Source organism: Myodes glareolus, chromosome 1 (assembly GCF_982192425.1).
Source record: "Myodes glareolus chromosome 1, mMyoGla1.1, whole genome shotgun sequence".
NCBI lineage: Eukaryota > Metazoa > Chordata > Mammalia > Rodentia > Cricetidae > Myodes > Myodes glareolus.
The window spans coordinates 76,631,910-76,656,324 of NC_142026.1; the positions used below are offsets into that span (position 1 = coordinate 76,631,910).

Sequence of the window (24,415 nt, forward strand, 5' to 3'; positions counted from 1 at the left end):
TTGCATATGGTACAGTGGAGCACACACTGTACTGAAAGTAACGCAGGCACAGGCATTACACAACAGAACAGATCACCACAATGTATTACTAAACCATGGGGAGCCATGTTTTGTGGATGTGTTTTGTTGATTCAGAGCCATGAAGGGACACAGCCCAATTTGGATGATGTGTTTCACTGACTTACTTACTTACTTGACTTACTTACTTTGGTGACTCAAATGCTTTCTCTCTGATATCTATTCTCCATCGTACCACAAATTTCAAGGAACAATTACTTCAGAGAGTATTTAATGAGACCTTATTCCTGCAGAGATGGAACATACACAGGTATCTACTCACCCAACAAGGAACTGAAAAAAGAACTAAGCCAAACTTGTTGAACCAATCAGCTTTATTTTGGGGTTAGAGGAATATCAGAAAGTGATGTTTATTGCACTACAAAGGACTCAAAGACAGTTGTAACCATGAAGCTTCAAATCAGCATGGGATACAGCATAAAAATTAAGGACCCTGGAGCACACTGTACACCTGTAGGCATATCTTCAAGTTAAAGAGCATACTATCTTGGTGGATCATTTTGTCAAATTTGAGCAGTATGATCTGAGTTTTTCCATTTGAGTTAAGCATACTGAATCCTGTCAGTTTCAGGAATTTCTTGGAAGTTATTTTGAGGTGTCTATTTCCTATCTTAGTCAGCTCTCATCCAATATGGATCAATACAGTCTCCAAGAAATTGCCATATACCAGTACATCCTTCAGGTTTTGCTGAGGCAGAGTATGAATAAAGTATTCATACTTTCAAAAGTATTGCTAAGGCAGAGTATAAAGAGTATGCCACAATATTTGCTATGGAAACTTTTCTCCCCTTTGTGAATTTTCAGATGTTTCTGTAGACTTGAGAGACAAAAAAGGGTTTTCCTCATATGTTACATTATAAAGTTTCTCTCCTGTATAAATTCTTTGATGTGTTCTCAGGGTGATTTCTGTGGGAAATGAGTTTTTGCATTGACTATATTTGTAAGATTTCTCTTCTATATGAATTCGCTGATGTTTTCTAAGATTTGAGCAACTGATAAAGGATTTGTAACATGCACTACATTTATAAGGTTTCTCTCCTGTATGAAGTCGTTCATGAATTCTAAGGTGGTCTTTTGTGGTAAAGGATTTATCACATTCACTACATTTGTAAGGTTTCACTCCTGTATGAATTCTCTGATGAATTCTAAGGTGGCCTATCTGGGTAAAGCATGTATCACATTCACTACATTTGTAAGGTTTCTCTCCCATATGAAGTCTCTGATGAGTTCTAAGACTGCTCTTCTGGGTAAAGGACTTCTCACATTCATTACATTTATATGGTTTCTCTCCGGTATGAATTCTGTAATGAATTCTAAGATGGTCTTTCTTGGTAAAGGATTTGTCACATCCATTACATTTGTAAGGTTTCTCTCCTGTATGAACTCTCTGATGATTAGTAAGATGGCCTCTCTGGGTAAAGGATTTGTCACATTCACTACATTTATAGGGCTTCTTTCCTATATGGATTCTCTGATGTGTTCTAAGACTGCTTTTCTGGGTAAAGAATTTGTGGCATTCATTACATTTATATGGATCCTTTTGTCTATGAATTCTCTGATGAGTTCTAAAATGGTCTTTCTTGGTAAAGGATTTGTCACATTCACTACATTGGTAAGGTTTCTCTCCAGTAAGAATTTTCTGATGCATTCCATGTTCTGAGGTACTGATAGAGAATTTGTCACATTCACTATATTCGTAGGTATTCTCTCCAGAATGCAATTTGCAATGTCTTTTAAATTCTGATGTATGAGAAAAGCACTTAGAACACTCTGTACTGTAGGTTTTTTCTCCACAATGGAACTTGCAGTGTACTTTGATTTGTGACAAATGTAGAAAGGATTTACTACATTGTGTACATTTATAGAATTTCTGTTTATTATGACCTCTCTGATATCTACTAAGGCTTGAGTCTGTCTTGAAGCATTTATGGCTTTGTTGAGGTTTCTTCACACTATTCGTTCTTTTTAGCATGAGTTCATGCTTAGGGTCAAAAGATTTATCATTCTCTGTATTTTTGTGTTCTTTTTGTCCTGTGTGTATTCTTTGATTCTGACTAATGATGAAACACAAATTTAAACAGTTTACACAACCATTAACTTTGCAAGCTTCTTCTTCAGGGTTTCCACATTTATGGCTGTATAAGTGTAACGATTCAACAGAAGAGTCTTGGTGGTTACCAAATATGTACTTGTTGTAGATTTTTGTTTCAGCCCTAGCATTATGATTATATTTGCAGAATTCATGAATTCCTTTGTCAGGCTCATTGTATTTATAAGGATTCACTTTGGTATATACTTGCTGATGGACAATGTGCTCTGAGCTTTGATCCAAGACTTTCTCATTATTATAGCATATGCAATGGTTCCCTGAAAAATTAGCACAATGAGGGAAGACAGGGATTAATGCATGAGTAAGAGACTTAACTGATTTGCCTTAAGTTTTTTAAGAAACATAACTAGCAATTCTCAGGGATAGAGCTCTCACCCTAGGTCTTCTCTGTCTCACGTGACTCGAGCAATGTTCAGAAGAACCTCAACTCTGATCTATATTAAACCACAAGAACTGACAGTAACCTTCTCATTTTTATCTATACTGTGTACTTTGCAGAAGATAGGACAAATAGTGGTCAAGCAATAAATAGAGGACCTCCTGCTGAACAATGTTCCTCTAATTTCTTGTGCATGTTTTTGAGACCAAGTCACACTGGGTAGCTTTGGTCAGCTAAGAACTCATTATGTAACCCAGGCTGTAATGGAATTCAGCATATCCTCTTGCTTCAGCATTCACATTGCTATGATTAAATTATGCATTTTCAGGGTTAAACATAGAGAATACATCTCAAAAACTAAATAATAAACAAAAAGCCATGCTCACTACCCACAGCTCTCATTATTTAAACCTCCTGAAATTTAAAAATCAAAAATAGGTCAATAATTTAATTCAATAATAACATAAAAATATTCCAATTATTATGTGTAATGCAATATATTTTCATGCTCTGAATAATCAATTTCCTTTGAACTTTGATATTTTCTTTTAAAACTAGATAGAAGCAGCTAGAGTGATCACACAGAATATAGCATTATCTACACTTCTAGGGAACACAGAATAGTGTAAACTGCACCATGAAAAAAATTAGGTGAATAATCAGAATTTCCATTATTTCTAGAAGTGTCTAGACAGTTAAGATAGATTACATATTAAATGAAGTAGATAAATAAAAATGATGAATCAGGAATTCCTAAAGGAAAAAAAAAAGCATTCTTACCTACAAAGACTAGATTGTTATAATTCTCCAACATAACATCCAAGTACAATGCCCTCTGAGTACAATCAAGACATTCCCATTCCTCCTGCGAGAGATCCACAGCCACATCCCTGAATGTTAACAGACTCTGTAAGAGAAAATTATCTATATACTATGTGCGGCTGGACAAAATATGTTCCTAGGTAAAAGAGGCTGAAGAACTACAGATACTTTCTGTGATATAGATAAGGCATGGCATTTTTTCAAAGACAAGTTGTTCAAATTTGTTCAAAATTTTCTATAAGGGCTACAGAAATGTGTTAGATGTTAATCACAATGTATAGACTGACAATGCTTACAATCTTAAGGTCTCTCTCCTTCATGAATTTTCTGACATTTTCTAAGACCTTAGCAGCAGATAAAAGGTTTCCTACAATCACCACATTTGAAAATGGTCTCTGTTGTTTAGAGTCAGTAATGACTTATAATCCTTTAAAATGTAGTTTGGTTCCGAGTACATTCATGGTACCACACAACAGACTTTAACTCCAATTCCATGAAATCCCGTGTTCGCTTCTGAACTAAACAGATAGGAGGCTTACATAATACATACTTACATGTTCAGGCAAATACACCCACGTAGAAAAAATAAAACATAAATTTAATTATAGTAATAGATGATTTCAAAACGTCATCGTCTATGTTGTATTTTCTATCTCTATAAAACAGATGACCTAATAGTTTCACAATGAGCAAACTTTTAGGGAATATCACATACTTGTGAGGTCTTCATGCAGGAATTTACTTTTATGAAGTATGTGTTAATATCAAGTAGGATCTATGCTTCCAAATTCTACAAGTATCAACTTTGCTAAACTATGAAAACTGCATTGATCCTATCTGCAGCTGAGCAACATCATATTATATTCTAACAGGTTCAGTTGAGATCCAGAGACCTAAATGCACCCTTTATAATGCAAAGGAATAGAATATGGAATGCAAATTTATTTATGAATTTAAATCAATGTTTTCTTTAAACAGTAAGGAGTGTACCATCAGTGTATGCATCCAATATTCCAAACAACAGACTTAAATAGTTTGTGCAGTTATTTTATGAGAATATTTTCACAACCATTAAGTAAATAAAAAAGCAGCAATAGACAAAATTAAATGTATCAATTTTTGAAAATTGACACACCAGTTTAGATAATTATAATTTCATATATTCAGTATGGTGTTTCACTATAGAATAGCTAGAAATATATGTGTAAATAAATAGCAGCATGGGACAATGCATTCATAGAAAGTAGAAACATTTTTTCTAATTGAAGCTAATGTTTTAAGTTTTTGAGAATTATACTCATTTCATTAATTTTGAATACATTATTATTCATGAGATTGGCTCAATTAAAAAGTCAAGCCTTCTAATTTCAACTCTATTCTTTTCTTCAGTATCTGAGCTCAGTCATCTAAATGTCATTTATAATTCTTCCTTCATTACCCACAAACTAGAAGATGCCAGATTCTGTACTATCTATCTCACAAACATACAACAGGAATGTAAATCTTAAGGCAAGGGAAATGGCCCAGATGTAAAGGCACTTACTGTTCCTGCACAGAAATCTAATTTAATTTTCTCTACACACATGGCAGCTCATTACACAGTCTCTGACTCAAGTGTCAAGGCTTTGGTGCTGACCTCAGGGATTCACATAATGTATCATGTAGTATGCATAAAATTATGCAGGAGAACATTCATATACTTAAATAATATCTTGCTGTAAAAAGAGAAATAGAAACCTGCCAATCACCGCAATACTTTAGGATCTCTATGTAATACAAAGCTTCAGGAAGAGGAAAAACAAGGTGGAGGAGCCTTATACTACCAAGAGCAAAGAGTAAAGTGATTAAATAGGACATTTAATGATTCTTCAAAATTAATGGCTTATGTACAACACCAATTCCAGAAAATTCTTGCTAATAGATTCCACATGATACAACACAAAGGTGGAGACAGTGGTGCTTATGTCCTTCTGAGATATTAAAACTGATCTGAAGAATTAAAACATTGGTCTATTGACAACTTATAATTGAGAATTAAGAATATGATCAGGACTTCTCCTCAGATGAATGGATTTCAGTTAGTAACACACCCAACAACACTGGGTAATGTAAATGTCAAAAGGAAAAACTAGCATACTACAATCTGCATTGGTGTAGGAGGATCTTCTGTCTATGTGTTGTTTTCACTGGTTGAATAAAGAAGCTGCCTTGGCCTTTTGATAGGGCAGCCCTTAGGTGGGCGCAGTAGACAGAACAGGATGCTGAGAAGAAGGCAGGCTGAGAGAGCTGCCATGGAGCCAGCCACCAGGTCACACATGCTGGATCTCAACCGGTAAGCCACAGTCATGTGGTGACATACAGATTATTAGAAATGGGTTAATCAAGATGTGAGAGTTAGCCAATAAAAGGCTAGAACTAATGGGCCAGGCAGTGTACTGTTCCTTTCATCACCTATACTCTCTAGGGTGCTGATATATGTATTATTGGAATTCAAGACAGTGAATCTCTTCTAATTCTACATTTCCACAAATGACTCAGTGGCATAATTTAAAAAGTCCATATATTTGCATGTCCACATTCATTTTCTGGATCTGGAAATCTGACCATCCCAGAAATACAATCTTTCATAAATAATATAAAAGGACAAATGTCTATCCTATGTAGATGCTGGCCACCAATATATTTCTTTGGGTATCATTTGCAATAGATTATTTTAAGAGTTGCAGGACTTAAAGAATTTATGTCCTCTAAGTAAAACATGGAATGAAAATATAATGTGAAGTGCTGTTCAATACATGTGAAAAAAATCTATACACTTACTCATAATTATCAGAGTAGAAAAAAACATAAATCATACAAAAGAAACACTTTAGATAATATTACCAGAGGTACAGAATTAAAGTCTAGAAAGCTTTTAATACTAAAAATAAATGTCATAGAAATGTAAACATGACACTGACCTCAGGAGTATTTATCTGAAAAACACTCATTCTTCTTGTTGCTCTCCTCTGAGTTTCTGTGTGTGGAACCAAGATGGGAATCCTTGCTGAAATTTCACATAAAGGTGTCAAAAGTACAAAGCTAAAATTAATCCAACTCTGTTATGAATAATGCCAAACCAAATAAAAAGAGCTCGAAATCAAAATGATATCAGAAAATTTTCAACATTTCTACAGACAAGAGAGCACAGGAGGATATATTTTGAGTGGAGAAAGAAAATGACTATGAACCTAATCTTTGCATCAACAGACATTGTCTCCTAAAAATTCATGGAGAAGGGTACAGAAAAAAGTTTATGAAGTAATAAACGTCATTCATTCATGCAGCACTGCAGATCATAATTAGAGGCAAAGAATACATAGAAAAACCAGAGTGTTATCAGTCACAACACAACAAATACAGCATTTTATATAATAGATAAAGGAGAACTAGGGAGTACTCGACTATGTCCAACACACAAAACGAGCAAACTTCCATTTCCAACTAAAAGAAAATACATTAATACTAGTAATTTTATCAACAAGAATACTAAAAAAAAAAAAGAAAAAGAAAAACTCACAAAATAATGTCATGTGATAAGAAGATCTCAGTAAAAACTGTAATGCCATAGAACAAACTTCAACAGATGCTATAGAGATTTGCATTGGTATGGATCTTGGTTTACTGATGCAAATTTAAAGTCAGTCTTGTTATATGTATTATTTCTGCTCTTGATTGAGGTATTGTAGTTGTGTAGTTCATTTTAAAATGTAATGTATAATTAATAAATATAGTTTAATAGGCATCTATAAGTCAAGTTTGTAGTCATGTTAGTTAGCTTTTCTAGATATATAGAGATATATTTCAGTTAGATATTCTTATCTTGCAGAGAACTTCAGAATATGACATTTAAATGACTTAGGGCTATACTGACATGAGACATGATTGCTTCTGATAGCACCAATCTATTCCCGAGAAAACTTTGAGCATCAAAGACACTCCACTCGGAGTTTGTTTTCTTCTTGGCACAATTAGTCTTTGGACAAGGAACTGCCCATACCTCAAGCACTGACAAAGTGCATGGTATCTGGAAATGGATAAGCAGGACACAAAGAAAAAGACTGTTAAATCTTGTCAAGACAGGGTAAGATGGTTCTGAAAAGTTTCCTGCCTCTAATAATGGTCTGTCAGTTATGCTAGGCCTTAGCCAGAGTTGGTTGCTTCAAAGGTGTAAGTGAGATTTTGGGTGATTGCTCAAGTAGATAATTGTCTTTGTCATATATTGCTCACTTTAGAAGCTACTTGATTGTACTTCCTGCCTGCTCAAGTAATATTATCTCCCTTCTCATGCTTTGGATGGGGTTGAATAATTGATAAATCATAATTACCACCCTCTTATGATCTAGCCAAGACATTTCCAATACAAGACTTAGACCCCTTAGAATAGAATGTTTATTAAAACATTTGTCATACATTCCTTGCATAATATTGTTTATGTTGATTGCAATTCTAATCTTATACTTGATATCTGTTCCTAGTGTATATGGTTTTGTATTGGGTTTAGAACTCTCTTATTTTAACAAAAGGGGGAGGTGCTGTAGTAGCACATTCTACTCCTTCAGCCAATAGCATTTAAGATACCAGCCCACTTGGGCATGGTCTCTTATACTGTAAATGCAGCTATAAAGTGTGTGCTCTCTCTCTTGTTTCCACCTCTCTTTTCTGGCTGTGGGATTCAGTTGCTGTTCCCCGTTCTAGCAGAGGATTGTGATCTGTGAGTCTACCCCTAAGTAAACAACTCTTTATCATTCATAATTCTGTGTGTCTGAGAATGGGGCTGTGGGCATGGCTCTCAGAGGCAGCGAACAGCTCTACCATACTGGGCTGGGCAGGGCAAGCAAACAGTACCATATTTCTCCTAGTAATGGTGCAGCTTAAGGTTTTAAGAAATGTTTAACATTTTAAGAAGTGCTCCTGGAGAGTAAAGAATTATAGATACACAGTAGGACAGATTCAGACAAGAAACAATCTTTTAAATCAACAAGTATAAGAGGTCATCATTAGGTAGTAGGGAAGGCAAAGAAATTCCAGACTGTAGAGAGCCCACTGGCTGAATCAACTTACTAAGCAGGTACCATTCTCCATTTTCCAGATTTCTTTTTAATAACAAATACAGAATTCCAAGAGCTGGTTGATTCTTCAATATGCTGAGCATTTACCTGTGCCTATAACAGCAACTCTAAAGCCTGAAGTTTCTCTGGTGTTAAAGGCTATTGTGCAAACCATACAGGTTTGTCTGCCAACCATTTTAAAGTTAGGGTTGTGGGTGTCTTTGAAAGATCAGCAGCTATTGTGTCTTGTTCTTGAACAACCTGAATGGTCGTTGATTGTTCTTTATAATACCTTCTAATATTTTTCCAGAAATGTACGCTAATTTACTCTTTGTTTCTAAGATTGGTATGATGTTAATCTGAATATTTCATTGTTGTAACAAATTACATCCCCACATCATTTGTATGTTAGCTACATATGCTTTTAATTTTCCTCTCTGTCCTTCGGGCCCTATACATTCGAACCATCTCATGCTCTGTTTTACCTGAGGTAAAGTTCCAGTCCCTAAAAGCTGACCATTTATGTCCTGAAGAGGCCAACTTGGATGCCAAGATTTTGGTGCAGTAATTTTTACATCCACACTTGTGCTTACCAGACCTTCATTGACGCCATTCATTCACATTTTTAATTTTGATCTTTGTTCATTCATAGGAGTTTCCAAGAATATTCACTTTACTGTTTTTCCTGAATTTTCTGTTCTCTTATCCAGAGCAGTATGGTTTCTTACTACAGGCATTATGCTTTTTGAATTGCTCTGAGAAGGGATTTCCTCTACAATAACAGGAAACAACTGAATCAAATTTGGCATAGAGGCCTGCTAGAGGTCCCTCAATGAGATATCTGACAGCAAAGGGTTATCTTGAATGTTACTTGTGAACTACATTCAGTAGTTCAATGCCTGCCTTTGCCACAACTTCCGCATAATCCAGAAGTGAGTCATATTTTCAAGAGACTCAATTATTATTTGTCTAGCTTCTGAATTCGTTATCATTCTGTTTACTGCTTATGTCAATCTTTGCAAGAAATCAGCAATTTTGGAACCTGGTCCATAGTTACAATGGAGGGCCTGTTGGAAAGAAGAGACTAAGGCCATTGAACAATTTTGTAAAGCTAGAGGTATAGAAATCACCCAAGATCAACTTCTTGGAGAAGGAGAAGGCAATCCAGATGATGATGCCCATACCCTGGTTTTATGGCAGGCAGCATCTTGGAATTCTTGGGACAGAATTGAAGAAGTAGGAAAGAAGATTGAGTCATTTACTAAAATCACACAGAACCTGACAGAAACCTTCACTGATTTCTTACCTCTACCAATGCTCAGACCAAAGGGGAGATCCTGTCCTCAGACTGCTTCCACAGATTGTATTCCCATACTGCTTCAGACTGTCTCCTCAGACTGCACTGAATTCCAGTTTCCTCCCACTTTACAATCCTCTCTCTGATCAGCCATATCACACCTGTCTCCACCTCCCTAGTGCTGGGATTAAAGGTGTGTTATCCCAACTGTTGGGATCACCTTTGTGTGAGTTCTGTTTCTATTTCAGATTGGATCAATTTCTTGTTGTCCGAGGTAGTCTTGAACTAACAGAGATTCATCTGTCCTCTGAGTACTGATACGAAAGGTGTCTGCCACCACTTCCTGGTCTCTAATGGCTTAGTTTTCTTCTCTGATCTTAAGACAAACTTTATTTTTTAAAACACAAACAAAATATCACTAAACAATACCCTTCACAATAGCCACAAATAATATGAAATATATTCCATTAACTCTAACCAAGCAAATAAAAGACTCTTATGAAAAACCTTCAAATCTTTAATGAAAGAAATATAAGGTGTCAAACGATTGAAACAGTTCCCATGCTCAAGAATCTGTAGGATTAAAAAATAAAAATGGCTATCTTAACAAATCAATCTACCGATTCAGATAATCCCCTTAAAAATTCCAACACAATTCTTTACAGACCTTAAAGGACAACAATAAACTTCATATGAGAAAGCAACAATAAAAACCCAGGATTTAAAAAATAAAAACCTGTACAATAAAAGAACATCAAGAAGTATAACCATCCTTGATTTCAAGCTGTCATAATAAAAACCACATGGTACTGGCATAAAAACATACTCTTTTTTTTTTTTTCAATGAAATCAAATCAAAGACCCTGATAAATGCTTACTAATGGATACCTGACTTTTGAAAAAGAAGCCAGAAATACACAATGGGGGGAGAAAAGCAGCATCTTCAATAAATGGTGCTGGTCTAACTGGAGGTTGGCATGTAGAAGAATGCAAATAGATCCTGTATCTGTCACCCTGCACAAAACTCACATCCAAGTGAATCAACGGCTTCAACATAAAACCATATAAGCTCAACCTGAAAGAAGAGAAAGACTAGCCTTGAATGATTAGCATAGTAGACAACTTCCTGAACAGAAAACCAGTAGTGCAGGTACGAAAATAACCAATTATTAAGCAGGACTTCATGAAATTAAAAAGCTTCTGTAAGGTAACACCATGGTCAATATAAGAAAATGACAGCCTACATATGGTTTTCCATATGTCACCAACTCTACTTTTGACAAACGGCTAATATCCAAAATAAATAAGGCACTTAAGAAACAAACCAAAAAAATTCAATTAAAAATGGGCTACGGATCTAAACACAATTCTCAAAAGAGGAATCTCAAATGACTAGAAATACTTCAAGAAATGTTCAACATTCTTAGCCATCAGGGAAATGCAAGTCAAAACTACTATGAGATTTCATCTTAAGCTTCACAAGTGACAGCTCATGCTGATGAGGCTGTGGATTAAGGGGAACACTCCTCCATTGGTTATGGGAATTCAAACTTACACAGCCACTATGGAAATCAATACTGTGGTTCATCATAAAACTGGGGATCAACCTACCTCAAGATCCAGTTATAGCACCATCTTACCACAAGGGACTTGTTTATCTATGATCCTAGCATCTTTATTCATAATAGACAGAAATCGGAAACAACTTAGTTGTCTATCAACTGAAGAACAGATAAAGGGAATGTGGTATATTTACACAATGGGAAATTACTCAGCTGTTATAAATAATGACATGAAATTTTTAGGCAAATAGATGAAACCAGAAAATATCATCCTGACTGAGGTACCCCAGACCCAGAAAAACAAACATATATACTCATTTATGAATAGACATTGGGTGTTAAGTAAAGGATTATCATTCTACAATCCACAGAGGGGAAATAAATTTTGCAGGTGGGCTGAGGTTAGGGGGAATGGGAACAAGAAGGATCAGGTGGGAGTGTAGGGAAAGAATACTAAGAGAGATGATTGGAATGGTGTGTGGAAGAATTGGGGGCAATATGAAAACTTAGTGCAGTGGAAGCTCACTAAAATTTAAGAGTGACCTGGCAAAGAATCCTAGTAATGGGGAAACCTTTAATCTATCCTGTGTGCAAGATGTGCTGGGGCAATGGTGGAGTAGTTGTGGGAGGGTTCAATCAGTGACTGATCCAATTTGAGGCCCATCCATGAGAGGAAGCCCACAAATGACATTGCCTTTGGGCCTGGAAACAGAGACTGGATAGCCTAGACATCACAAATGAAACCAAATACAACTGGCAAAAACAAACAAATACATCAATGATCTGATTCCAAATGAAATTCTGCTTTACTCATTGATTGGTTTGTAGCCTAATTATCATCAGACAGATGACAAACAGCAACTGATGGGAGATGATACAGAGACCCACAGCCAAACATTAGGTGGAGCCAGGGGACCTCCACAAAAGAGGCACAGGAAGAATTTTGGGAGCTAGAGGGGTCAAAGACAGCATGAGAACACAGCCTACAGAATCAACAACAGTTCATAATTGATCACAGACACTAAAGCAAAAATCACTGACAATGTATGGGTCTGTGCTAGGATCTATGTATGCATGTTAAAACAGGACAGCTTGATATTCTTGGTGAACTCCTAACAGTGGTGTTGGGACACTCTTTTACTTTCTATTAGGAAACTTTTCCTCTTACTGGTTTGCATCATCCAGTCTAGATATGAGGGTTTGTGCCTAGTCTTATTTTAACTTGGTAAGCTGTGTTTGGTTAATAAGCCTGGGTAACCTGTAATTTTATTTTTCAAAGGAAATGAAGGAGAAAAGCATCTGTGAGAAAGATGAGGTGGTGTGGGACTGGGAAAAGAGGAGGAAGGGGAAACTGGTTGGGATGGGATGTAATGTATGAGAAAAAAAATAAAACAAACTCAGTATTTTAAAAATAAGTAAGCCTAATATGCACTGAAATTTTCTCTCTGTCAAGTTAAGGTCTATATTCAAATTTCTCTACAATGACAAATCCTGCAGACAACATGAAAGAAAGAACTCAGAGACATAATGTCAGGGGTAATTCAACTTAATGCAGCCATCATACAGGTTGCACACAGCTTCTTCGACAATCAAACAAGCAAAAATTCACATATGACTTGACTATATTACACATGTGGTTCTGTAAGAAATGACTCATTATAGTACATTCCTGCAAAATTGAACTACTCACTGACAAACAAATGTGAATAGAAAAAGCAGATGGAAATCAGAATACATATATTACAATTGAACAATGACACACACACAGCTTTCATGTTCTCATTAAAATAAATCCAAAAGTGACTTTCACTTAGTTAAGAATTTTAAACAATTCATTTCAACAGGAATGGGGAATTTTTGAAAAACAGAAAAAATAAGCCAAGTTCATATGAAATTTTGAGAAAGCACAGCATTCAAAAACCTTCAGAAGAGCAAAATGAGATTTCAAAATCTATTAATATCAATGCAATAAAAACCATTGAGTATTGACTTGATGAAAGAGCAAGTAACATCAACAAGATGACAATTAAGAGAGATTTAAAACTTTGCAGAAATACTAAGCAATTCTTATTGAAGTCATGAAGGCATCATTTTAGGAAATGTGAAAAGTAACAAAGTAAAAAAAAAAATCTAAAGAACCTACCAAAAATATCAAAAGTATATCTGGATACAAACCTAGAGGCACCAATTTTCCTAATTTTATAAGATGCTAAACTTTAAGGGATGGAAATCATTATACTGATATGAACACACATAAAAGATATACACAGGATGGGGATGCCATTATAGGAATCTCACCTTGGAATTTTCCACATGTAAAGTTCCGCCCCCATGAAACACTATATAAACCCTGACTTCTGCTCAGCTCTCTACTGCTTCCTCCTCCCCGCCAGTAAGCAGAAGCAGACACCCTCTTTTATTTTCCCTCCAAATAAAACTCTTGGTTGAGGAGGTTTGCTATGTGGTGTGACTCTGGTATTCCTTGCTACCCAACTATAAGAATACCTTTCCCTTCAGAGCTTCAACACTTGCACTGGGGAAACCTTCCCCATGGGAGCAAAGCTGTAACACTTGCACTGGAGATCCTTCCCCATCTAAGCTGGAACACTTCCAATTCAGGAAATCTTTCCCTCAGAGCTTTCACAATGTCACTTGGGAAGTCTTTCACCTAAGAGCTGTAACACATTGGTGCACTTCCCCTGGGGTCTAAACTGCACTGGAACAGTATCCCTCACCTCAGGCTCACCTGCAACAGACTCATCCTCATCTTCTGGCTCACAGATTGCGTGGCAACCCATCCACTAAAGTCAATTCAGTTTGCTTCCACTTTGACTGGTGTAAATTCTTCCCTGAGTTCAATGCAGTGACTACTGTTCGTGGAGCACCCCTCTGGTACTCTTGGGAATGAAGGTACCCTGAGTTTGAAGGCTATGGCTGGCCCTCTTCCCCTAACCCTGGCTCCCCACCCTTGAAGCTGCAATCCTGTAATTTCTTTAGGCCCAACTGAGTTACTACATGCACCACTTCCTGGCTTCTTCTCCCATCTCCCCTTTGGAGCTGTTCATATTCCCTAGCTCCTCTAGGCTGCTGTGGCTTTTGTGACTCCATTTTCTAATTCTTTTTGTGAATAAGACCCTTCTCCTAAAGCTCAGTTTTTGTCCTCATCTTATGCACTCCTTGCTTTCTGGAAAGTCTTGGTACCAGGTGCCAGTTCTCTCCTTCAACTGAGCCAGATTAGGCCCATGACCCCTGCTGAATGCAGTAAGGACACACTGAATGGCTTAGGTCTTCCTTGAGTCCTGGGGATACCTGAGACAACAAGCAGCAGTGACATTTTTCATCCCATGCTCTTCTCTCACCAAGGGAAACATTATCTCCCATACCCTCTCATTCATTACTCATTCATTCATCTTTTAGAAAATCTCCAGACTTTCTACCTGATAGCTGACCAGAAAGGTCCCAAATTTACTTGCTTTTGCTAGTAATTTTAGTCTCAATACCCCTTAAACAATCAACCAGAGGGCTAACAGCACCCTAGTACCTAACAATATTCAGTTAATAATGATCAGGGAAATGGAAAGATTCCCCACACTCAATTTCTGTTTTCTCTAAACCAAGCCCTATTGGTTTTTGTCAGGTTTGTCCCCTCCCCCTCCAGCCCACAGGACTTTTCAGTTATTGTTAATGGAACTGTAAGTGTGATGCAATCTGGAAGCCAGAAGCCAAACCTAGCAGGAGAGGGAAAAAGCAAAGGACCAGGTCAACTGCTCTGTATACACACCCAAAGTTGGTAGTCTCTCAGTTCTCTCCTGTAGCATTCTCAGTCTTTAGCCAGGGCTCAAGTATTTCCTATCTCTAACTCTTCATTTCCTCAGTTTACTAAATTCAGTTTTACAGATATTTGATGGGTTTTAGGTATGAGTGGTATTAGATTATTTTTTTTATGATGTCCCATTTCAATTAAAAGATGGCTTTGGAGTTTGGTTAGGCTCCCCTCCTCTAAAACCAAGCATGTTTATTTAAAGGTTTCCTCCAAAATGTCCAGCCCTTATCAGGATAGCCATATGATTATATGACATAGAAAGGAGAGCAAAACAAAATTAAGCAGCATACCATTCCCAATGGGGACTAGATACTTATCTCATACTCTTTTGGTTTTGGTTTAACTCTCTAAAACATTTGCTAAGGTAAAAATCTTATCTCAAATTTTGTAAGCAAAAAGAGTATAATTTAAAACTTGTAAAAGCTGTAACAAAAGGGTTAGCTCATAATACCTGGGTTGACATGAAAAATGCATCCATTTCACATACATAACCTTAAAAGAAGCATGTTGCTTACTGTCATTTTACCTGTTGTCCCATAATGGGATAGGGAGAGTCACATGGCTAGCAGCCATCGTTGTTAGGGTTGGAAAGAGTGGATTTTGTCATGTGATTTCAGTACCATAACTAAAAGTGACCAGGTAGCTATGAGGTGGTGGTGCATGTCTTTAATCCCAGCACTCAGGTATGCAGATCTCTATGGGTTTTAGGCTAGCATGGTCTACACAGTGAGTTTCAGGATGGCTAACACTGTTTCGCAAACAAAACCTGTTTCAAAATAAAACTTAAAAAAAAAAAAAAGTAACCACATGGTGTAAGCCAACTAGGAAAAAACAACTCCTCCTAGCCATAAAGCCCAGGCCAGATGACTCCTCCATTTCTGATTATGCCTTAAAGCTTCCGTCTTATTGGCCTCCACCCACAGTCCCTTCTTTACCACTTTGGCGTCTCTGGTCTCCCTTTCTGCCTCCAAAGTGATAGGCCGCCCAAATCAACCCATTCAAGTACCAACTTTCAGCCCACTGGCATCTAGTAGTCCTCTAGCTCCAAGGGTCACCAAGGGTCACCTTTACATGCCCCATCTGGCCTAAACTGGCCACAGTTCTCCCTTTGTGGGAGGTTGCCTGGGTGATGGCCTTTTCTCATTATGGAAACTCTCTCAAATAGAAGAGACCTTGGGGACCTACACTGCTACTTCTTCCACCTTGATTAAAGAATGACAGTATATTACCCAATCTTACAACCTCATGTCTATATGATTATCACCAACAACCTTTTCCCCAAGGAGCACAGGTAAGTCTGGGACCAGGATAGGACACATGCAGGCAAAATTCACCAAACTACTTCCACTGTCCTAGTCAAAGCTAAGATAGTCCTTGACCAGGATCCTGAATGGAACTGCAATAATCCAGGGTGAATCCTTGCTATGGATCAGTTTATAACTTGACTACTGGCCAGTAACTACAAAGCTGCTCTTTTAAAAAAAAAAAAAAAGATTTATTATCTATATAGTATTCTGCCTGCATATCTGCCTGCAGGTCAGAAGAGGGCACCAGACCTCATTATAGATGATTGTAAGCCACCATGTGATTGCTGGGAATTGAATACAGGACCTCTGGAAGAACAGCCAGTGCTCTTAACTGCTGGACTATCTCTCCAGCCCTGCAAAGCTGCTCTTCAAGAAGTAAATTATGAAAAAAATCCAAGAGTTCAACTAGGACAAACACAGAAACCAGTTTCAATTCCTAGAATCCCTTAAAAAGGTTCAATATACCAATCTAGAGTGTGAGACCCTAGATAGAGAACAATCCCTTATGACCTACTTCTCCCAGAATTTCCTTTATTTTAAGGTCAAACACAAACATCTAGAGAAAGGAACTCTGGCTCTACAGGTAGAAGTCATAGCCATGTGCTTCAAAGTATACCATGGTAAAAATAAAAAAGGCCAATAATCAAAAATACCTGGGGCTGGGTAAGGACTTTCAGTCACCCATAGCAGTTGCCCAGGAACACAAAGCCAAAGAACTTCAAGGTCCCTTCCAGATGTGTTCAAGAGAGTCACTGGATCTGGGTCTGTTCAAACCTTCATACACCATTCTAACCATTCCCATAATGCCATCAACAGGGACTCTGATTAGATTACTGTCCTCAAGTCCTTCAACTGATCTCTCTTACATCTGACCATAGTTGACTGAGCTGGCCCCTGGCTTCCTTCACCCAATCAACACTATCACCAACAGGGAGCCTTGGGAAGCCATTATAATATCTGGGCAATCCATCTCCTTCCTTCAGAGCCACAGTTTCGGTACTGATGGAATTTTGGGAACCCATTTTTCCTCTCTATTCCTGGAATAGGGGAACAGTCTTACCAGTCTTATCCTATATTTTTAAGATTATTCCCCTTACCCACAAGTTCCTTGTGTTCCATCACTTTGCTGAGAAGGAATTTCCTAGTCAACGTAGGAATTTCTAGTTGTTTTCTCCCTTCATCTGCTTGACCACAGCCTCACCATTCTCCTCCTCCAAACCATACAACCTGATACAACTTTTCCCTTACTGGCTGGCTTCCCAGGTGGATTCCAGAGAATGGGACACCAAAAAAATCCCTCGACAGTCAAACATTATTCACCTCTCCTCCAATTCCAAATCCTTTCACACCCATCAAGGGGAAAGGGCAAAATATAGTCTACTTGCCTGATTCTGCAGGCAGATAGGTCTAGGTTTTCTGAAGTATCTCTAAGTTTCTTTATAAACATGGGAGAAGAGATGGAAATTGCTCAGTAAAAGTTAAATGTATGACAGTTGTCACTGCATGTTTTATTTATGACTGGTCTTCTTTAAGTATGTGAGTGGTCATTGTTCTGTGTTTGTTGGTTTTATTTTGCATTCTTTGCCACTGTTAATAGCAAGATACCCCCACTAAATGCTGCTTGATATGGCTGCCCTGATGGTCAGAGTGCAAAATTGATCTCTGGACTTTCTAGTCATTGTATTCCGTTTACCAAAGATAGAATTTAAAACAATGTTTCTTTAATATAGTATTCAAGCTACACCTCCATGCACTTATATACAAAAAGAATTCCCATCTTGTGCAGCCACTGTGGAAATCAGTGTGGCAGTTTCTCAGGAAACTGGGAGTCAACCTCCCTCAGGACCCAGCAATTCCACTCTTGGGAATATACCCAAGAGATGCCCTATCATACTACAAAAGTATTTGTTCAACTATGTTCATAGCTGCACTATTTGTAATAGCCAGAACATGGAAACAACCTAGGTACCCCTCAATAGAAGAATGGTTAAAAAAGGCGTGGAACATATACACATTAGAGTTTTACTCAGTGGTGAAAAACAATGACATCTTGAATTTTGCATGCAAATGGATGGACATAGAAAACGCTTTACTGAGTGAGGTAAGCCAAACCCAAAAAGAGGAATATGGTATGTATTCACTCATAAGTGGATTCTAGCCATAATTAAAGGTCTTTGAGCCTATTATTCGTGATCCTAGAGAAGCTAAATAAGAAGGTGAACCTGAAGAAAATCATGTAGTTATCCTCCTGGAGATTGGAAATAGACAAGAGTCCCAAGTAACCTCGGGCGCATGGGGGGGTGGGAGGGTTGTTGGAAGGGGAGAGGGTTAGAGAGAAGGGAGTAGGGGAGGAATGGGGAAAGCTCAGGGGACTGAGATGGGGGGAGGGAGGAAGGATGGATATGGGATCAGGGAAGAATATATCTCAACTAAGGGAGCCATTTTAGGGTTTACAAGAGACTTGATTATAAATGGGATCCCAGGTCCAAGGAGAGATCCCCAGATTGTTCTCTGGACAGAGGAGAGGGTGACTGAACCGGCCTTGGCCTATAACCATACTGATGAATATTTTGCTTATCACCATAGAACCTTCATCTGGCGATGGATGGAGAGAGAGACAGAGACCCACATTGGAACACTGGACTTAACTCCCTAGGTCCAAACGAGAAGCAGAAGGAAAGAGAATGTGAGCAAAGAAGGCAAGACCAGAGGGAACTTTCATCCGACGATGGATGGCGATACAGACGGAGACCGACATTGGAGCACTGGACTGAGCCCCCCAAGGTCCAAATGAGGAGCAGGAGGAAGAACATGAAAAAGGAAAGCAGGACCGCGAGGGGTGCGTTCACCCACTGATACCAGGGGACTGATCTAATGAGAGTTCACCAAGGCCAGCTGAACTGGGACTGAACGAGCACGTGATCCAACCAGATTCTCTGAATGTGGCCGGATTCTCTGAATGTGGCTGGCCCGGAGTCTTTCTGAAAAGCCATTGACAATGACACTGGGACTTGTTTCCTCTGAATATACTGGCTTTTTGGGATCCAGTCTGTTTGGATACTCACCTTCCTGGACCTGGAGGGAGGGGGGAGGAACTTGAACTTCCTACAGAGCAGGAAACCCTGACTGCTCTTAGGGATGGAGAGGGAGGAGGAGGGGGAGTGGGGGGAGTGGGAAGGTGGTGGGAGGAGGGGCGGAAATGGATACTTTTATAATTTAATAAATTTCAGACAGTTAAAAAAAAGAGATAGAGACACAAAAACTAAAATAAAAATATGGCTCATCCTTAAAAAAAAAAAAAAGAATTCCCTTGCCGTAGCTTAACTTCTTTTAAACAAATCAAAGAAGCTAAACTTTGGTTTACCTATTACTGTCTTCTGTCCTCACTCCCTGATCCACCTTTTAACAAACAAATGTCTCCAAACAATACTCCCTTCCAGAGTTCTCTGTCTTCAAGTAGCATTGGTAGAAGTTGCCATACTTAACTTTTAGCCATGCCATGTCTCAACATGTCAAACTGACTCAAGCTGCTGATTTGACTGTATTGAGGTGTGTATGAACCATCTGTTTCTGCTGACTTCAGTCACCCATCATATTCATTTCCAAATTCTAGAGTCTGCCTCGTCATGTGCCTATTCCCTCCACCTGACCCAACCTCCATCGCTCCTCACCTACTAAGTAAGTGGCTTCTTGCTTGCTTCAGAAGCCTGCTATGCCCTCTAGAGCCCTACCATATGGACAGCTCTCTAGTTATTAAGACATTTGCTCCTCTCCCTCTATTGGAGCCAACAACCTTATTTCCTTAGCTCGTCCCCCAAGGAGAAGCCTGTTAAGCTCCACAACTTCCTTAAGCCTCCGCAATCTTGTCCCTCCTGTCTCTCAGCTCCATCCTGGAAGTCTCACAGCTTACCTATGCCTTTCTGGGTTTTTCTCTTGCCAAAGTAGGCAGAAACTCCTTTGGGTGGAGATTTTTGCAACCCTACCTATCTTCCTTCGGGGACTCAGATTTCACTAAAGTTTTTCTCTGTTACTTCAAACAACATGATTTCAGTACAGTTAAATAGTCAAAATTGACATGCTGGATTTTTCAATGGTGACAACTTCTGCCAATGCACAAATATGAAAATCTTTTTTGTCTAAACTTCCTCTCTCCTCCTCTATTTCTTCCTGTCTACACCTGTTATTACTTACAGATGTTTAATATATAAGGGAGCTCTACCTCTAGTCAACAGCCCATTTTAATGGTGTCAGGAAACTGTTCCGTATCAGGTTGTCAAAGGTGAATCGATTCAGTCCCCTACCACTCCCTTATCCAATTTTCCTTCACTCAGGCTTAACCTCCTCTATGTTGCTTTTCTCCATTACAAAAGGGAATACTACTGTAAAAAGTGACCAGAAATTTAAAGATGTTACCCATATCAGTCCTGCAAATTCCATGGGACAAACCTGAGCCACTGTAATTGCATATCAGTTACCAAATAATACTCTGCTTGGCTGCTTCAGAAAGGGCTGGCTGTGTGTCAAATTCATGACCTTCATTGACCTTCAGGGTCAAATTCATGACCACCATTCACAGGCTCACAACTGGACTACCAGATGGTCATCTTGTCTCTCATTAATTGCTCTGAGCCAATTACCAGCACCATCCCTTATCTCTCCCATATCTTTCTCAAGTACTGCAGACTGTATAAACCCTCAAGGACATAATTTATGGGCACACGAGAACCCTCAGACTATAATAATACTTTGACTTTTGAGCACTGAGATCCACCCTTATGTGTGAACGTTCATTACACCTCTATCCTCTGTGCACTCAGGTTTACCACTGCCTACCTGCTGGGTTTTCTGAGCCTTGTACCCTCGTGTTCCTTTTTCCAAAATTAGGAGTGCTACCTGGTGAAGAATCCTTGCTGATTCTCACTACGTGGTTTATAGATATATGGTATAACAAATGAGCGATTCAGGTCCTACCCTTTCTCACAGTCCTGGGACTAACCACTGGCTTGCAACTGCAGTGGCAGGACTGATTACTTCCCTAGATATTTACCATCAGTTTTCATCTAAGTTCATCCAGGAACTCCATTGGGTGGCTCAGTTCATCCTTACCCTCCAATGCTAAAATTAGATTCACTGGCCACAATACTGCTACACCAATGACTAGGACTGCATTTACCAACATCAGAGATAAGATCATCTTTCTCTCTTTCTAAGGGATGAATGTTGCTTCTGTATCAACCAGTCAATTATAGTAAAAGATCTGAGAATTGTACATGGGTCTTCAAAAAATGTAAGACACAGCTTGATGGCAGTAAATATCTGTGAATTCAGTGAATCACTGACAGCCCAATGGAATTTGATATTACTCTTTTAACCCTCCTTTTCTTAATCCTACTTATCTCACCCTACCTTATAAACTTCTTGTCTGGATTTCTTCAACAACAGATAGAAAAGATTTCTAAACAGACTTTAAACAAGTTGCTACTACAGGTTACCAACAACCATCTACCTATGCAGTCAAAGATTTATATTTTAGTGGTGAAGGTCAAGATGGTCCCAAGGACCTTGATACCTGTGGGAGCCCACAGTGAGACTCAATTCCATCTCGACTTAAGGTCACAAGGTTCAAGCTTGCTCCTTAAAGCTAAATAGTAGGATGTCTGGCTAATTAAGTAGTAGGATATGGCTAATTAAGGAAGTGATTACACTTTTTTTTGTTCCTTGAACCATGGTAAAGAAGTCTTTTGCCTTTCCCCTTTGCTTGGGTATTAAAGGGCTCTGAGAAATAAAATCGAGGCTGCTACAGTATTCACTGAAAATCCTCCCAATTCTATCTTCTTTCTCTTTCTTTCTTAATCCTCATGCCCTGTTTCAGTTATTGTTCATACAGGTCACTGGTCTCAATAGAGTACCTCCATTAATTAAAAAGTAGTCTAATGAAAATCTCACGAACCTTTCCTGTCCTGACCGTTTATCAATAGTAGACAAAAAGGGAGGAATATAAGCTCTTTGAGGCATGCTATTGGTCATACTCTAACACTAAGGCCTTCCAACCATCAGGGTCCACACACAGAACACTCTAACAGCCCTAATGGCCAGACAAAGCACCTCCAAAGCTCTGTCTTACATAGTAAAAAGCCCCAGCACTGGATTTGAAAACCCAAAAATCCCCACCCTGGAAGGCTCTGCATCCATGAAATGATCCATAAACCCTGTCTTCTGCTCAGTTCTGTGATGTTTCTTCCCAGAACAGAGGAAAACACATGCTGGGGTTCTCCCTCTCAATAAATCTCTTGTGTGTGTTTTTGTGGTATTCCTTGGCTCCCAAATGCAAAAATATTTTTCCCCTCAGAACTATAACATTTGCTCTGGGGAAACCTTCCCTGTGAGAGCAGAACTGTATCACTTGCAGTGGGGAAATCTCTCTCAGGGTTATAACACTTGAATTGGGGAAAGTCTCACCCTTAGAGATGAAATACTTGCACTGGGAAATCCTTCCCCCTTACAACTATAACACCTCCACTGGGGAAACCTTTCACCTCAGACCTCTAACACACTCTTCTCTGAGGATTTCACTTTCCACTGTGAGACATGAGACTCATTCACACAAGGCTCACACACCTGCAAAGAGTACTTTTCCCTGGAATCCCGAGGAAGAGCAATGAAGACTGGAAGAAAACTATTCTCACACACAAAAACCAGTCTGCTGCAATTATGACACATCTATTCTTGGTACAAAACAAGCTAAGTGGGCCCAAGCATTGTCCTTCTCCTAAGAACAGTCCACAGTCACAGCCCTGATTATCAACAAAATATGAAATTAAAAAACAAGTGTTGGAACCATCTGTGTTCCTGCACTGCTTTAATCCCATCACTCCAAAGGCAAAGGCAGACAGATCCCTTGTGAGACCAGGGTGGACTGCATCATGATATCTGAGTCACGCACAGCAACAGAGTGATATAGTTATTCAACAAAGCAAAGTCAAAACCAAGCACACCAAGGCCAGTATGGTCATATGCTATGGGAACAGTACTTTCCTCAGCAAAAGAAGACAAAAGACAATCATTTTCTTCTCATACATTTGAGTGATAAGAACTAATTAACAGATGCTTTCTAATTTTTTCCTAACCTACAGAGCATCTCATAACTGTAAAAACACTGTGGCTTTATATCTTCTCACAGTTTGCATGCATACTGCACTTTTCCAGAAGCTTGGGTATAATATTAAGTTCCACATATATGCAAATACATTTCTGAATACTGTATTTACATCCTACCCTGCAAAAGTGCCAAATAGAAAATTAACTGGAGAAGATAGTTTGCTTGGTAAATGTTTATGCTTCTAGTCATAGCTATAAAGCTTGCAAAAATATAGTTTCTGATTCAATAAAATCTGAAGTGGTACCTTATGTGACTAATATCTATTAGATGCCATGGAAAAACGGAGTTAGAAAGCATGGAAGAATTTAAATTCCAGCTTTCTAATTGTCACAATAGCAAAGAGAATCATGTTTGCATACAACATATAATGCAAATTATCTACCAGATCATGGTTCTGTAAATATCCTGGCAATCTTAAGGTAATGAAAACATAAGAATAAGGTTCATATACCCAAGAGATGCACTATCATACTACAAAAGTACTTGTTCAACTATGTTCATAGCTGCATTATCTGTAATAGCCAGAATCTGGAAACAACCGAGGTGCCCCTCAACAGAAGAATGGTTAAAAAAGGTGTGGAACATATACACATTAGAGTTTTACTCAGCGGTAAAAAACAATGACATCTTGAATTTTGCATGCAAATGGATGGAAATAGAAAACGCTTTACTGAGTGAGGTAAGCCAGACCCAAAAAGAGGAATATGGTATGTACTCACTCATAAGTGGTTTCTAGCCATAGTTAAAGGTCTTTGAGTCTATAATTTGTGATCCTAGAGAAGCTGAAT

General features: G+C 38.4%; 1 protein-coding gene across 1 annotated transcript in view; it reads right to left on the reverse strand.

Annotated features, from left to right (window-relative positions):
• Positions 1-374: 374 nt before the first annotated feature.
• Positions 375-24,415, reverse strand: part of LOC125411817 (uncharacterized) — a 35,197-nt gene continuing 11,156 nt past the window's right edge. The window contains exons 4-6 of the mRNA XM_048452200.3: positions 6,350-6,435; positions 3,348-3,474; positions 375-2,445 (exon numbers count right to left, since the gene is read on the reverse strand). Of these exons, the coding sequence (XP_048308157.2) occupies positions 848-2,445; positions 3,348-3,474; positions 6,350-6,435 (1,811 nt within the window). The 3' untranslated portion in view covers positions 375-847. The remainder of the gene's footprint in view (positions 2,446-3,347; positions 3,475-6,349; positions 6,436-24,415) is intronic.